We start from the raw sequence: 16,985 nt of genomic DNA on the forward strand, positions 1-16,985 counted from the left end.
CACATCAGTTTCTGGTCATCTTAAACAATGGCTGTGTTTCATGTCAGTGAATATAGTGCCTTAATGGTAAAATATACAATCTGGTTAAAGCAAGCTTAAATAAAATCGAAGACATCAGTATTTTATGTAAATGATGTGTTTGGTCATTTCTTTGATTATAGACTGTTAAATCAAATAGACTGTGTTACATGTATGTACCCTAAATAACCATTTTGAGGCTTTTTTGTGGTTTGCCTGGAGTTTGGGATGATATTCTGCTGGAAATTGTAAGTTTCAGCACCAAAAATAATATTTTGTGACATTTATTTGCCTCTCAAAATGCACTTCTTTGGGCGAAATTTTAGGTTATTTAGGGTATATATACACAAATTTACATGTAAGTTGTCTTATTTTTTAGTGATGTCTCTGATATTGTTGACATGTGTTAGAACCCAGAGTAAAGGAAATCTGCAGTAAAATAACATCTGCATGTTTTCAGCACCGAAAGATCAAATCATGATACATTTTCTTCAACACATTATTGAGTAAGCGTTTCCAGTTTTAACCTCCGTGATCCAAATGAGAAGTGGTGTACTATTTGGTAATTATAGGTGACTACCGGAGAGAAACCGGTGCACGCAAAAGCGCAGCGGATCCAACGCCTGATCTCATTTGCAGGACTTCTGAGTGTTACATTAATTCTTGATTTTTGTGGCTGTCTTTAAAGAAAACAACGACAATGTTTGGATTTCGCGATCGTATAAAAACATTGCATCTTTGGTTTTTCATTGTTTTCATAGTTGATGTTATTTTTGGTTAATGTAAATTTCCAGAAGTTCGAGTTTTCAGTCGTTGGTCTGCTAATGCTAAATTCTTGATGACCCTTTTCTCACTACATCATCAACTATTTTTGTATGATTGGAGAAAAACCGACAAAACCAAATGAAACTGAAACGGCGGTGGAAAATTTCAACTTAAGTAACTTAAATCCAACTTGTACAGCCTTTTTCATGGGATTTCTTAGGCATTCCTCACCCTACGTCCGCTTCCAACATTAATTTAAGTCATATCCGAGGCCTCATTGGAAAGCTATGTCACAAACACCCAACCTGACTCCGGTCACAGAATACTGGCATCGTCAGTTTTGGGTTGAATCTGAGACTACGCTACCAATGCCCCCACCACTCGACAGTCGCAGTGGGGTGTGGTTTGTTTTACGACAAACTGTGGACCAACATTTACACAACAGTTCACAACTGCGTTACCATGTCACGTGTGTATTTTTTAAGCTTGCCTTTCAATCCCTAGGTCTCATAAGGTGAGGGTTTAAACCTCGTCTTGGACAAGGAATTTGTAGATTCCCGCCTCTCACTTCTCTGAGCATTGATGACAAAAAGCAGTCGACGATGCTCGTGTGGCCGTTAGCGCAGCCGAGCTTACATTGAGTCTTCTTCATGCGACTGTGCGTGTATGTACGTCACCTGTAGAAAAGTTTCCTGAGTATTTTGTTGTTCGTTGATTACCGCCGGCACTCTGGTATTCTCCACCACTAAACTAACCTCCTCCGAATAAGTAAAAAAAATAGTAATATTAAGTATGGCGTCAAACAACATTTAGTTGATCTAGTGACAACTAGTATTGACATTATTTTAAACGTACGTGTTCAGCAAGATGCAAGAAGTTGTCTCCCATAACAGCTGATAGCCTGTTACAGGCATACCTCACTGATAACGAAGGTGATGTTATGTTTTGCGTACAACAAGGACAAAAAGAAAACAATCAATGTTTGTTATGTGGTTTTAATTGTGTTTAAACAACCTATAATATTCAAAGAACCTATAATATACATATTTATGCAAACAGGCATTTTTTACTGGATGAATCAAGAAGGGAAAATAATAAAACACAACGAATCCCACAGCATACGAAAAACACACATAAAAGTATTAGAGATCTTTGTTTCATGCAAGTGTTGTTTTTGTTTTGTTTTTTAAGGAATCAAACACTTTGGGTATATCGTTACCTTTGTTTGCACATATTTTTTTAATCAAATAGCAAAATAAGTAATTAAATATATTGTATAATGGTAAATGTGATTTACAAATATTTATCTGGATTTTGTAGTTATGTGGTGTAGAATATAGAATAATTTTTTGTTACTGAATAATTATGATCTTATTATTTCTGAGATACAGGTATAACACTGCAAGTGTACTGATACTCTAATGCGCATGTCAGATCAATCTCCCATTGTAATCTTGGACCATCGAGTGTTGTACATCAGCGGCTCTGTCCACGACACAGCGACCTACTCCATCTCAGTGACCTTGAAGCTCAACTTCAATTTCGCTCAACACAAGGACCCCATGTTGGATTGCTGTGTGATAGTTACGCACGATTCCCATGGTGGACGTATGTTTACCCATGGGCTCCCAGGCTAGTACTCTGTCCGGGTGGAACCTTATGTTAACACACCACCGCCATGGTGAAACCTCATCTCTTGTTCACATACCCTGTCCACAGCCTAGCTTGTCTCTCCCGATCTCTGCACTCTATCACCCAAGATGAAATTTTGTGCTAACACACCACCTGTTAATGGTAGAATATTTATTTCGTGTTAATATAGGATATGCACGATTGCATCTCATGTCGTGTTCTCATACCCTACCCACGGTGACATCTTTTCCGCTGTTAAAACTCCACTGTCCTTTTTGTGAACAATGACTTGTAATCTTTCCAAGCCTGGAGACTGAATGAACCAAAGCAGATTCAGTATCGCTCCATGGCAGCCAGTTGCTGGATTCCGTCAGCCTCGTTTTGATGTACAACACCGTCATCTCCCAGGCTTAGATATATCTGACTTCTATAAGCTAATGCCGATATTATTTGAAACTACATGTTTTTCTCTGTAAATATCGATTAATCATGTGACCGTTAGTCTATTAATAACAAGTTACATTCAACACTGAACATATTTTTAGGTACAACCATTAGAGGAGACAACGTTGGTAATTAGGCCACGGTGGGAATTTACGTGAGAGTTTAGGACGTTTCAAGTCTTTCCAGTAAGATCAGAGAAAGGAATTTATAGGAGTGTCAAGGAGAGTTAAGAAATGAAAAATGTATAGAGAGTCACAATCGATGTGAAATGAAATTGAGGCAAGCAGTTAGAGCTAGAACTAAAAATGGAATAGTGACAGCTGAGGCTCCACTGCACTCTTCATAATGAGATTCTTGGACGTCTTTAAAGGCTTGCTTCAAAACAAAGTCCCTTCGGAAGATCGGCGTCAGCGTGCGATCAAAGCTTGGAATGGCGATTCCGCTGATCCTATCCTCATCTTCTTCGTCGTCTTCATTATCCTCACTCTCCTCACTCTCTTCCTCGCTTCCACCGTCCTCAGCTTGAGGTTCATTCTCTTTCCTCTGAGCTCGCTCCGCCTCGCGTTCTTGTTTGGTGCTGTTGAAAGAAACGAGGATTGGTCCCCAGCGTATGTATTCATCCGCGCGCGTGGTGAACCAAAGAGGGCCGGTTTTTGCGTCGAGATAAAATTCATCCAGTTTTTGCGTGGGGAAAAGTCGGTACATTCCTTGTTCCCCATAGTCAAGGTTTAGAGCGTTTCTTGTGTCATTGCTGACAGAGATTTCAAGTCTGCCATACAGACCGTTCCCGTAGCTACCAGCGTACGACTGTAGCGGTCGGTGAGGACTGATGTCTGTGCGGAGGTACGTCCGTCGGTAGGAGCTACGCGGTTTGGGCATGGCGTTCACCATCTCGTCCACAGTACTGCAAACCCGAGGTACATCCACCCACGGCTCTCCGTCCAGCAGAATGTCGAGGGCATAAACGCTGATGAGGGATTTTATGGCATCCGCTTTGTTTCCGGTCTGACCGGTGAACGAAGTGAAAACGCCAACGCGTCGAGAAGGTATCATGGTCAGCTGAGACTCGTACCCAAGCCATGACCCTCTTTTGGACACTGTCTTGTAACCTGGTCAAGAGATAGGAAGATGTTACAAGTCAGTGTAAGACCAAATCAGCCATTAACACCATGGCCTGCCGCCCGGATTATGAAAATAATACAGTAGACGACAGCATAGATGGTAAACCCAGAGCAGCAACAACAGTGTGATAGTTGATAAATGGCCACACGTAACTGGTAAAAACCCACGCAGTGCCTCTGGATCTATTTAACAGAGAAATGTTTGTCTTTCCATTCATCAGCCTTAAGGATACTGCATATTTGTAAGCCTATATTATTTGTGAAATAAAATCATTCATTTATCATGATATTCCATACGTTCCTAAACTGTAATGCTTCAAACTTTTCACATGTTTGCAAGGCGCTTATTCAAGCAATTTCTGAGGCCATTATTCTGTGTAAAGTGACAAAATTATACTTTTATGTGAAGCCCTGACATTGGCCAATCCAACCAATGTAGTTTTGCCTCCAAAATTAAAAGCATGCATAAATTACTCTGAAAGTTGCTCTTTCATATGCGAAAAGGTTGCGGAGTTGAATGTACAAAAGAATTCTCACGCCACTCAGGAATTACTGGGTCAGTAAACCTAATTCTACATCTGCTTCTTTTTTAGAGAACATCCAGGAAGTTCAATCCTTTCAATATTCAACTGATACTTACACCATATTTAATAATTTGTCATTCATGGTTGAAGACAACGAGACGAGTTCGGGAGAAACCAGACCACCAAGCCTTAATAAACAAACTGACGAATGTATAAATGTGCAATGTGTTTGTCCAGAAAGGACATCAGAACTATGTAGGGGTTCAGGAAAAAGTAAACCTGTAATATACTTTGCTTCAAGTTAAGTTTGGTCTATAAAAAATCACTTTTCGAAGCACAGAAAGGCTTGAAAATGATACCTTTGATGCTAACGCTTACATTTTTTCTCAAAAAAAAACCGTTAAAGACCCTACAATGTGGATAAATCAATCGGAAGCAAGGCCATATACAATGTGGTTAAATCATTCTGGAGCAAGCAAATTGTGTCCCTTGGAAAAGTTAAAAATTTGCAGGAATAAAAAAATGGAATGCTTGGCGTAACTTGGCAAAACAACGGCTGTGTAGGCTCACCTCTGTAAGACCCCAGTGTCCACCCTAACCCCGCGCGGTTTTCACTGTATGATACGGTTGTGCCTGGTTGGTTGAAATCGTCAGATCGAACGTCGTTGGACTTATCCAATATGGTGACAGGTTCGAAGAGCTCTGCTAGAATGTCTTTTCGAACGACGGTGTGGCCTCGAAGGTTTTTGCCGTCTTTTAGGAGGAAATCGATCCACTTGCTCATGTCGTAAGCGGTGGAACAGAGAGACCCGGCAGAACCGGCAAGGTTGATGGAGCTGTAAGAAAATACATTGTTCATGTTCACAAATATATGTCCTTACATGGTTAACACATTGGTAGCGTTCACTGTCATTAGTTTTTTTATTACTTGTTTACCGATTTCAGTCTGAACCGAAAGGAATGGATCATTCACAGAATGTAATAAATTGCTTCGAAATGCTTAACTCTTCTAGACCACTGACTTCTAAAATACTGCAATTAACATCATTCCATTAATTTTATTTTACCTTCCCCTGGACTCTGCCCGGCTTCTTCACACAAAATACAGGCTGCCATCGAATAAGGGAAATAATCTTGAGTACGGTGTAAAACATCAGTCAAACAAATAATTTTTTTTTTAAATCTCACTCAACCGACACTTTCCACTATTTATTTCTGTAACCTTTCATTCTTACATAATCCTTTGGGAGCTCGTGTTATAAGTTGCTCCGGAAATGGGTGGGATCATCGACTTGGAAACCCCTTTCAACTTAGGCTGTTTAGATCACGTGCTCAGCAAGCCGCCATCCCTCGATACACAGATCGCACATTCCACACTTGGCTGAAGGATACTTATACATCGGGCCACCGTTTCAAATCTTCTATGTGTACGTTGTATGACGTAGTCATAACTTATTTTATTAAGTTAGTTATCTGATTGTTGATAACTTTACGATCAACGTTCCTAATGTAAGTTAGAATTTTAACCCAATGAATTGTTTGAAAGGTAAGTATAACTTATGTCTAAAACATTTTCATAGTCTCGCTAAGTCAGGCTAAGTAAGGGTATAAGGTTTTTATATGCTTGGGAATTACTTTTGATGTCATTTTAATGAGATAATAAACTTTTCGTGTTTTCGTTCCTAATTATGGAAACCAAATGTACTAACTTGACGGCGTCCCAAGGAACGTGAGTGAGATTCCCGTTGACTTTTATCATAGGGACAGCAAACTTCCGGTAGCTCGGCTCGGCCTCGTGGAGAAACTTCGTTAACGTCATGCCGATGGGGTTGAGGAGGTGTTCTTTTACCAATAAGTCCCAGGGCTTTCCACCTATGGCCTCCAAAGCAGCTTGTACGAGAGTGAACAGAATTTTGCTCTCAGTTTGCTTGGCACGGAATCCAGTGTGCGATTCCATGAAAAACAAACGGCTGGAAAGTAAAACGAAAGAAAGTGTCGTATGATTCTCACCTTCCAAGAAGTAGCTTAGGAGAAACAGTTCATGTTATACATGTATATTCCTAGCGTGTTTTAAGACACACTTTACCAACCCGACGAGATATTCCAGTAGACCCAATGAAAATCATTTTTTTACAAATAATTAATGTTTTGACCCTGAGTGAAAAAAGAAGGATAAAAAGCTAAATATTGCCCTTACCAAAGCTTGTATTTCCAGTGTTTCCTTGGAATGAACATCATCCTTTACTGATAGATATCTTTCTAATTAAAATATACATCTACGTTAAATAGTTTAACCGAAAAAAAACCCTCTTATTTTAGACTTTATATATGCCATGTCACTATTTCAAGGATAAGAATGAAGTGTTTTTTACATGATTTACTTTTTCAGTTCGCTTTGACCCATTCCCTTGGTGAGTATAATACCATCACCGCCGGCTAGCCCAGTTCTGTGTGACACGAGATCTCGAAGGGTAACGTGATTCGTGATGTACTTATTCCCCAATCGGAAGTCTTCTCCAAGAAACTCTTTCACAGGCGTGTCCCAGGAGTAACTGAAAGTATACAAAGCAAACTGTGTTCAACGAGGCATTTCGTTCCACGTTCTGGAAAGTATACCTACACCACCAATTCTTGTATGTAAATACTCAACTAATCAAAGATCTTAATTAGTCCTTAGAAATCAAGTCTGTCCGATGACCTCAAGACCTGGGTTCTTAACACAATGCTGAATATATTTTTGATAAAGGCGTCAACTTATCGTGAATATAATCTACGGAGTATATCAGATTCTATACACATTGCATCTATTCGCCAATTGCCCGCGTGCAGAAATTCTCCAAATATGTATGTGGCATCGATTCATTCAAACTTGTGTAGATGGTTGTCCCTACCGATATTGTACTGTATGTCTGAACTCCGTTGGACATAGGTGAGATCAGGTTTGGAAGCAGATGAGAATTTATGCTTCGAAACGGACATTCGTGTACCAGCCGTCAACCAATACGGACGTTCCAGGTCAATGATGACAGAGCCAATTCCCCAAACAACGTATAACACAAATCACCAAAGAACTAAGAAAGTGTATAAAGTACGAAAATAGGACGGTATCATGAAGGGAAGCAGTCAACAGTTTTCACTGGTGTTGGAAAGACGCAAGGTATGTTATAGTGAAATCAGCATTGAAATCGTGTACCATGGTAGTATATAAGTTGTCGATAACAAAATATGTATCTCAGTTGCGCTTTGGTTGCAACTGTTCATATATCCAAAGTGGAGATCGAATTCAACACGAATTAGACACAATCATGAAGCAGACCACCAGAGATTAGGGAGTGAGTGAGTGAGTGCGTGGTGTTTAACGTAGTTAACAATTTTTCAGTCATACGACGACGAAGGAGTCCTTAATGTGTGTGTAATTTTCCTCCTTCTTCCAGAACGGATTTCCACCGCTCTTTTGTCTAGTGCTGCTTTACTGAGACGACTTACCGAACGCAAGTAAGCAGCCCCGCCCGAGACATTATACTGATACTGGTCCACCAGTCGTTACACTATCCCCTTTATGCCGAACGCCAAGCGAGGAAGGTACAACTTCCTCATTTAAGGTCTTAGGTGCGACCCGACCCAAGATTGGCACTGGATCTATCACCTCCCGAAGCGGACGCTCTACCAACCGTGCCATATGGGCCGGTGCAGAGATTCTGAACGCTCTGTCCATATTTACTTACAAGAGAATTATACAGACTGCAAAACTTAAGAAACTTGGAGGGAAAGCGTGATAGAATAAGATACTGACCTTGTAACACGTAGATCTGTAAATAAATGTTGACCTGTTGATCCTGTTTTACGATAAGGTTTTGGTATCAGTACCTGGCGCGTTTCAACAAACGTATACTATTCTATAGTCATTGTTATAACTGGTTTCGATTTAAGGTTTCCTTCTGCTGCTTCAGGACAACCGTTTTTGTAAAGAAATAACGCAATTCAGTTGAATATTTTGATGAATGACAACTGATATTCTAGCATGGTACGCGATTTGGATATTGATTTCATTCATTCGCCTAAAACATTCTTTGCGTCTTTCCAACATCATCCAAAACTGAAGACAGCTACTTTTTGTATGATTCCGTCTTAATTTCGTACTTTTTTCATACTTTCTTAGTTTTTTGATAATTTGTGTCGAACGTTGTTTTGAAAATAGGTTTAGCGATCATTGATCAGGAACGTTCATTATGGTTGACGGTTGATTTACGAATATCTGTCTCAATGCTTAGATTTTACATTAAAACAGAATTAATGGAAAGTGTTATGTAAGGTGCCTGTTATGTATCATTACCGATGATATTAGCGATTTGTTCATTGGTACAGAATACAGTGATATATAGAATCTGATACACTATAATGGCCACAAGCCATTCTCACCACACATATCGCTTCATTCTGAACTGAAATTGAAGGGCACATTGTGACATTTCGTTGGCGATGGGTATGCGCGACTGATGCGAGCACTAAAGACACAAATGCATACAACTGATATGTAGGCATAATTTATTTATTCATTTATTTACTTATTTCGTGGGTTTTTTTACGCCGTACTCAAGAATGTTTCACGAGTACGACGGGGGCCAGCATTATGGTGGGAGGTAAAAGGGGCAGAGCCCGGAGAAAACCAACGACCATCGGCAGGTTGCTGAATGACCTTCACACATACAACTGATATGTAAGGATGAAGGCATGAGAACATGCAATAAAGACCGCGCAATAAGATCGCACAATAGGGACGTAGGGATAAATATATAAGAGCGTGCAATAAAAATATAAGGATAAAGGTGCTTGTAGGAGAACATGTAATAAAGGCAAACGGTCATGCAATAAAGACCTTATGTATAAAGGAGTACAATAAAGGCAGGAATACACAAAATAGAGAAGAAGAAATAGAGACAACTGTTCGTCGGGTTCGCAAGTGACGGTTGGTTGAGGGTAGAGTTTCGAAATTGCAACCCGCAAATCATCTGCGTACTTCTAGTCAGTAACTCTATATGTGGTGATAAACAAAAAATATTCGTTTTCAGTGCACTGACAGCATTCGAGGTTATACGAACCCCTGTCCAACCTGCATCCCCCCAACCCTACGTCTTCATAGCGCCCTGTGAAGAGCAAACATATGTATGCTCACGCTGGACATAAACAACGGAATGATACATGTTACCGGTATAGTGCGGTTTTTTCTCCATAATGTACAACTATTGTGAAATTTTTTTCTTCCATAGAATAGTGTTAACGTATAGCTAATGCGCCGCACGGCTCTTAGCGGGCTTCAAATGCTGATATGTGTCACAGGTTTTTTCCATATGGTTCTCCCCGCCGGTGGAATTCAGTGGATAATGCCGTTATTTTGTGAGGGGAGGCCGGTGTAGGAGCGGTAAATAGCTCTCACACAAAGGAGCTGAAAGATTCTAGCTGCTGGAGAGAAGTACAAGTGTGGTCACGAAAACAACTTAACTGCTGAACATAAGTTGGAGCAAGGGGAAGAGCTGCGTACAGCATTGGCAGCAAACAAACAATGGCACATTTTGCAAGAATGATTTTTCAAGTGTGAGTTATTTTGTGATGAAGCCGATCTGCTTGTGTAGGTAAAGGTACATTGAAGGGAAATGCCTCTGTTTGCTGTCAGATAAGTTTTAATTAAAGATTTCTTTTGGTCCATATATGACAAGACATGGAACACAAACATCGACTTAATTAACCTTCTGTACATAGCCAGTAAATAGCAATGCAACTGACCTCTGTCATCACATGATGCCGTTTTCATTGTGTGAGTGGTCTGTTCGTACTTTCCTTGATTGCTTAATTTGGCTTTTTACCGCGAATTTACCCAGATCCAGCCCCTCCACCACCACCTCCTTCCTTCATTGCGTTACATACGTTTCCCCATTGATTTCCGCACACAGCCACATGATTCTCTACACTTTCATACTACTGGGTGTGTCGGTAAACGCCTGTTGTCTCTGTGGACTACGTGAAAACAACAACTGCTCTTCTGACCCCTCCCCCAACCCCACCCACAGCTCCTGTTATTCCTGCTACTACTACACTTGTAGTACAGTAGTGATATGTATATACAACAATTCACCCACCGCTACTTCTACCTCTCACCTCTTGTTTCACCTACTATAACCGCGGTAAAACATTTAGTACAATTCTCCTACGGATACTCCTACTTCTCACCTCCTGTCCCGCGTACTATTACAGCGGTCATATATCTACTACAGATTCTCCTACGGATACTCCTAGTTCTCATCTACTATTACACTGGTATTACAGCGGTAATATATCTACTACAAATTCTCCTACGGATACTCCTATTTCTCACCCCTACACCTCCTGCTACATTTGTGATACAGTGGTAATATATCTACTGCAATTCTCCTAAGGATACTCCGACTTCTCAACCCTGCGCCTCCTGCTGCACTTGTGGTACACCAATGATATATCTACTACAATTATCCTACGGCTTATTCTACTTCTCATCTCCTTCTTCACCTGTTATTACACTTGTATTACAGTGGTAATATATCTAATTTGCCATCGCTTGGAACACACTCGGGAGTAATACCCCCATCGAAATAAAGCTAAGCTAAAATGCCAAAAAGATACTGTGCATTAAAGTTTGCAGAATTTTAAGGACTTTAGAATGAACAAGATTGCACAAGTAGTGGTAAGGTCTGGCAGCAACCTGAGGATAGTCATGCCCGATTTCCTCCCACCATAGTGCTTGCCGCCGTCGTATCATTGAAATATTTGGCTGCATTGTCAGAGAAACGCCATAGCAGCGCGCTCCCACGACGGTAACTTGAATTGTTGTCGTCTCTTTTTCGCACGACCACGGGATTACGTATCAGCAGGACAATGCTTATTCCCATACATCTCGGTTGACCAGAGCAAAACAACTTTCATGTGCACCCTTGGCCTGCAAACTCACCAGAATTAGCACCTAGTGAGCTTGTTTGGGACGCAATGAACCGACGTTTGAGAGGGCGACAAAGCCAGTCCCAAAACGTTGACGCGATGGTTAGAGATCTAACCAAGATATGGGCTTAGATTCCGCAAGCATTCTTTGCTGGTCTGGTGATTTCAATGAGTCGATGATGCACAGAAACCTTCGACGCTCATGGTAGACACACACGCCACTGAGCTTGCCAACATTCCCCCGAATGACCTCCGACCTTGAAAACACGTTAGCAACGCGAATAACAATTTTTGTCTGCTCATTGAAAATAGGTTGCTCTTCGACCATGGATAGAAAAAAGACAGAATCTATTCAAACATGAAAGAACAATATATCAATGCACAGTTACTTAGCTGAGTAAATGTACAACATCTCGTTAAAATAACCTCAACACGCGTCATGAGTTCATAAGAATGAATGAAATGACAGGTTGAATAATATACATTTACTATGGACTTAAATATACCATTTTCTCTACCAAAGACGACTAGTGCACTTAAAACTACTTTTTCAAAGTCTCTGTTTAAGAGAATCTTAACCTCTGACATGGGATTACTAAAGGCGATTGAAGCCACCTGCCTTACTAAGACTGTGTTTCCGTGGATAGAAAAATGACAGAAAATACTATATTTGCTTCTTTTAAGTAAATTACAATTTTAAGAAATGACGGATATTCAAATATTTATATTTTGCAATTTCACAAATGCAGAATGGCATGTTGCTACATATATAACCTCTCTCTGAGCAAACCCAGGTGAGTAATACTGGAAGGCTAGGGGTATATATACGAATTTGACCTCGGTCGAAGATTGAAGTGTGGATGGAAGATTCGCTGTTCTATGAACAGCCACACATGCACCTCTGTCCCCTTCTTTGGGCCCATCAGTATATATACATTATAATCCAGATAGTTGTCCTTAATTTCAGCAAAACTGCAATTATGAGAAAATTTGTATATTTTTTTTTTATTTTACCGTGGATCAAATGCCATCTCAGCTTGTGGAGGATGCCCGTGAGTAGAACCAGGAGAAGAGACCTCTAGCTTAACGTTGCCTTCCACAAGGGCGCGGTTTCTAAACCTGCACGCGCTCATATTTGTCAGTCAGTTTTTGCACTTTTCCGTTCCGCTGTTTGATTAGTCAAACGTATGGAAACTGACTGACAAGTTTGAACGCAAGTTTTTAATCATATCCTACACGACTCCAGTACAGGATAGCTTTTTATAGGTTCTGCCGATTATCATTACACATCGTGAACAGCCTATTACTGTACTCCTTATAATACAATTTCAATTTTTACATTGTTAATTATCCTCAATCACATAGCAATATATCGAAGGACCCTGCATATGACGTTTGACTATCTCACCTTGTATAACACTTGTTAGATGGTTTCAGTGAACCTCACAAAATTTTTTCAAATACTATCGTGTCAAGTATATTCATTAAACCCCTTCACTCTAAGTTTCTAGGAATTTAAAATGAGCATAGTTCTCTTGCTTCATAATTGTGTAGAATTCCGCTTAATCCAGAGCTATTGGGGCTGAATATGATTTGTGTTGCCAATGAATAATATAGTCACGTTATACGCATAAACAGTTGTCAACATTGTGCATGTAAATGAGGAACATATTTTAAATTAGAAACAATTTAAATACTAGCTTGTTTGAAATTGATTACTTTAAGCGCCTAAACCGTTGCTTGCGTGTCTCTGACATCACTGATAACTGTTGACTATTTCCTTACAAAGGAAAGATTATTTCCATCCAAATTTCTTACTTTATGCACTGTTTCTGTTCTTCCATGCTTTGTACTGCACGTTCTTTTAGAAAATGGTGTTGCGTTTGTTAACCTGCACTTTTTACGATCGGGGGTCAACCATAATTTGTACGATGCCAATGCTTGATACGACGCAGAGATTCAGGTATTAACTGCAGTATTCCCACCGATCGCTTGTACAGGGTGGCGGTTGTAAAAGCGGAGGAAAAACAGAAGTGGCTTGCGGGCGATCTCTCAAAATTGTACTAATGTGATCCGGGTTAAAACAACATAGCCTCTATTCCACTGGGGAGTTTTAGGGTCTAAGTTAAAATGTCACTCGTATAGTGGCAAATCTTTTGACCGCAGTGACCTTTCCAAATCGCCAACACCTGTACAATGTGGTTATGTCTGTACAGATCTGGACATACAATCTGAAATATCTATCACGTGGTCTTGTCTACATGTGTCGATCGGCCAGCGAGCCTGGTTTAAAGGCACAGCGTTAATCATACACAGCGTGTATGATATGGCCTATCAAAAAATTAATCTGTTAATTTTAACAGAAAGTCTGTTGTTTGTGTGATGCTAGAGTGCACTCTGCTATTGCAATGGATTATTCTGTTAAACATAACATACATATTCTATTAATTCAACATGAAGATTCTATATAGGGGGCCTCCGTGGCCGAGATGGTTAGCACGCCAGCGCGGCGCAATGACCCAGCAACCTCTGACCAATGCGGTACCTGTGAGTTAAATCCATCTCATCCCGTACGTGAGAAGGTCTGCCAGCAACCTGCGGATGGTGGTGGATTTCCCCCGGGTTCTGCCCGGTTTCCCCCGTCCATAATTCTGGCTGCCGTGAGTGAAATATTCTTGAGTACGGCGTATAACACCAATCAAATAAATAATTAAATGAATATTCTATTATACTAGCAGGATATTATGTTGAATATGACGCAGTATTATGTTATAATAACAGAATACATCCTAGTATCACTCATACAACAAATTTTCTGTTAAAATTAACAGATTAATTTTTTGGGTGATATAACATCTAGAGAAGCTTTTCAGCTTTCTTCCTCTTGCGTAAAAATGGCCTTAAATTACAGTTTTCCTAAAAAAAAATTTCTAATTTTTTTTATCATATGTTTCTTCATTTTCCTTAAAACCATATTCTTGATTTCATAATACCTTTTCATGTATCTTTTAAGGAACAAATTTTCCGCTCTCAAGAAATTGTGAGCATGCATTTAGTCAGGTTACAAACTTTTTAGTGATTCTGAAATGCAACAAGTAAATATTTATAATTACAGAAAATCCATTAAGACGTCATGCAACTACCCTTCATATATATGAGAAAATCTTGTAAAAACATGGTGGTTAGAATAATAGTAAGCACTCGTCTGGGATGATAATCTCAGCGTATTTTGGCATGAAGGGGATAGTGCAACGACTCGTTGATCAGTATCAGCATGATGGTTCGGGTGGGGCAGCTTACTTGCCTTCGGTAAGTCGTCTCAGTGAAGAGCAGCACTAGATAAAAGAGCGGTGGAAATCCGTTCTGCAACAAGGAGGCACATTACATGCAGTCTAGGGACTTTTTCGTCGTCATATGACTGAAGCATTGTTGAGTACGACATTAAACCCCAAGCACTCACTCACTCACACTCATCGGATTTTGTTTTAGATATGCCTTACGTGAATTATTGTACACGTAAAGATTCAGGTATATAGACTCTGGTGCGGACAGAGGAGTGCAGCGAAGCTCTGAACGAATATAGCCAGTTTAATCGGTTTGGTTGGATAGAAAGTTTGATGGTGTCATAATTTATGTGTAAAAGCTTGTTCTTTTTACCGGCCACAACGCTTATAAGATTTGCCCCGTAAGCACTTTGGTGAGAGCAGCGTGTAAGACTCGACCTTACATCAAATCAAGGAAATACAATATCTAACCGTGTTACCGGTGCGTTGCCATGGAAAAAAAACAAGATGCGTAGCTTTTCTTCACTGTACCAGACCTTTCGCTATAAATAAGCCTTTCTGTTTATTTTCCTCAGAATTGTTTTCGGATGCCCGGGATGTGGTAGATTAACCAACTGGTGACGCTGGGCGGAAATGTGCGATTGATTCCGAATGCGTTCATGAACACTGAGTCAATCTTGACCGAAACCATCTCTCTGCTATACTCGTCTGTTCGAAGACCTACTTCGTTATTTTCCCGTCATTTTCATTCCGTCTTCGAAGACAACGGAGTAAATGGCAGCATTCCTGGCGGGAACAGACGACACCCACTGGAGGTCTGCGATAGATGGTTTGAGGTACAATTTTCTGATAGGTGCCATCTGGAGTAGATTTCAGCGCCCATTTCAAACTGGGAAGAATTAACTAGCACTTGACGCACAGAACAACAATGCTGTAGTGTGAATGATACAGAGAAATCGTGACCGAGCTGTTTAAAAATTGGTCACGTGACTAAAGCCCGCCAAAATATCCCGCGAAACAACGCACACTGGGACAAGTTGGGATATAAATATATAATTTATATTACGCCGCATTGATATTTTCAGCAAACAGGATGGTCTTTTTTTTTTCCGAAAATTTTTTGCATAGGTTTTTTGATTTAGTTCGATTTAGAGAAAATCGATGTTTCGTCCAACTTAGTGCTGGAGTTTATATGGGTACACGGATTTATATTTTTGTATATATATATATATATATATATATATATATATATATATATATATATATATATATATATATATATATACAGAACACTTGTTCTACAAAGTGGACCCTGGGACTACATCGCTCCTTAGTAACTCATTGCAAGAATCCTATCGCCAAAACAGAAAGAAAACATCACACAGAATCTTGGAACCCATGCAGGCGGCCATTTGTGATAGGCAAAGAATCTTATTAACCGAGCTAGTGTCGGGAAAAGACACTGATACATTGATTTATTACCAGGGTGAGAGATTAAGATTAAACCAGGGTGGGTAGAACCATGCGAGAATCCGACCGATTCCGGCGGAGGTTCACACCAAGTTCAAGGCTCTGGCAAAAACGTTTACTTTCAGCGCTGCTTTATATCTTACCTGTCATTACGGCTGAGTAGTTTCCCCAGTGTGAGGGCAGTAAAAGCCTCGGTGAGGGAGGCCAGACAGAAGACCGTGGAGTCAGTTGTTCTGATCCTGTCCCGCGCGTCCGCTGTCCCGTAGCCCTTGGTCAGCGCGATTTGCCCATCCCGTACCAAACCGAGGTTTATCGCCGGGATTCGTCCACAGTTCATAGAATCCAGCACAAACCTGTCAACTTTTCTCTGCTCCACCTCATTCAATGCCCTGCCATTTGCTCCCACAAGGAACAGGATAACAATATAAACATACGTTTTACAAAAGCCTTCCATTGTTTTTCTGAGATCCATGCATTCAGCTGATAACGCGTCCTCTTTCGGTGGTTCCACTCTGCTCGGCAGCAGCCTGTGCTTCAGGAATCAGCCAGCCGCACGTGTCGCTTTCCTCCCGAACTCTGACCGACTCACGCCCTGATCAACCCAATATATATATATATATATATATATATATGCATATAAATAAAGAGCGCCAGATTTCTCCCTCGAACACTTCTTACTCATCCAGTGAGGGAGGGTGGTGCGAACACATCGTGGAGAAACACCCGATGACGACTACCATGCATGCAGCAGGCAAACCGTT

The 16,985-nt window shown here is 40.4% G+C and overlaps 1 protein-coding gene across 1 annotated transcript; it reads right to left on the bottom strand.

Annotated features, from left to right (window-relative positions):
- Positions 1-1,762: 1,762 nt before the first annotated feature.
- Positions 1,763-16,811, bottom strand: LOC135475402 (uncharacterized). Its single transcript, XM_064755286.1, has 5 exons — positions 16,368-16,811; positions 6,886-7,056; positions 6,214-6,474; positions 5,075-5,340; positions 1,763-3,968 (listed from the first exon to the last, which is right to left on the bottom strand). The coding sequence occupies exons 1-5, from the start codon at positions 16,694-16,696 to the stop codon at positions 3,112-3,114; spliced, it is 1,884 nt and encodes a 627-aa protein (XP_064611356.1). The 5' UTR covers positions 16,697-16,811; the 3' UTR covers positions 1,763-3,111.
- Positions 16,812-16,985: the final 174 nt, after the last annotated feature.

This window comes from Liolophura sinensis, chromosome 9, assembly GCF_032854445.1.
Source record: "Liolophura sinensis isolate JHLJ2023 chromosome 9, CUHK_Ljap_v2, whole genome shotgun sequence".
NCBI lineage: Eukaryota > Metazoa > Mollusca > Polyplacophora > Chitonida > Chitonidae > Liolophura > Liolophura sinensis.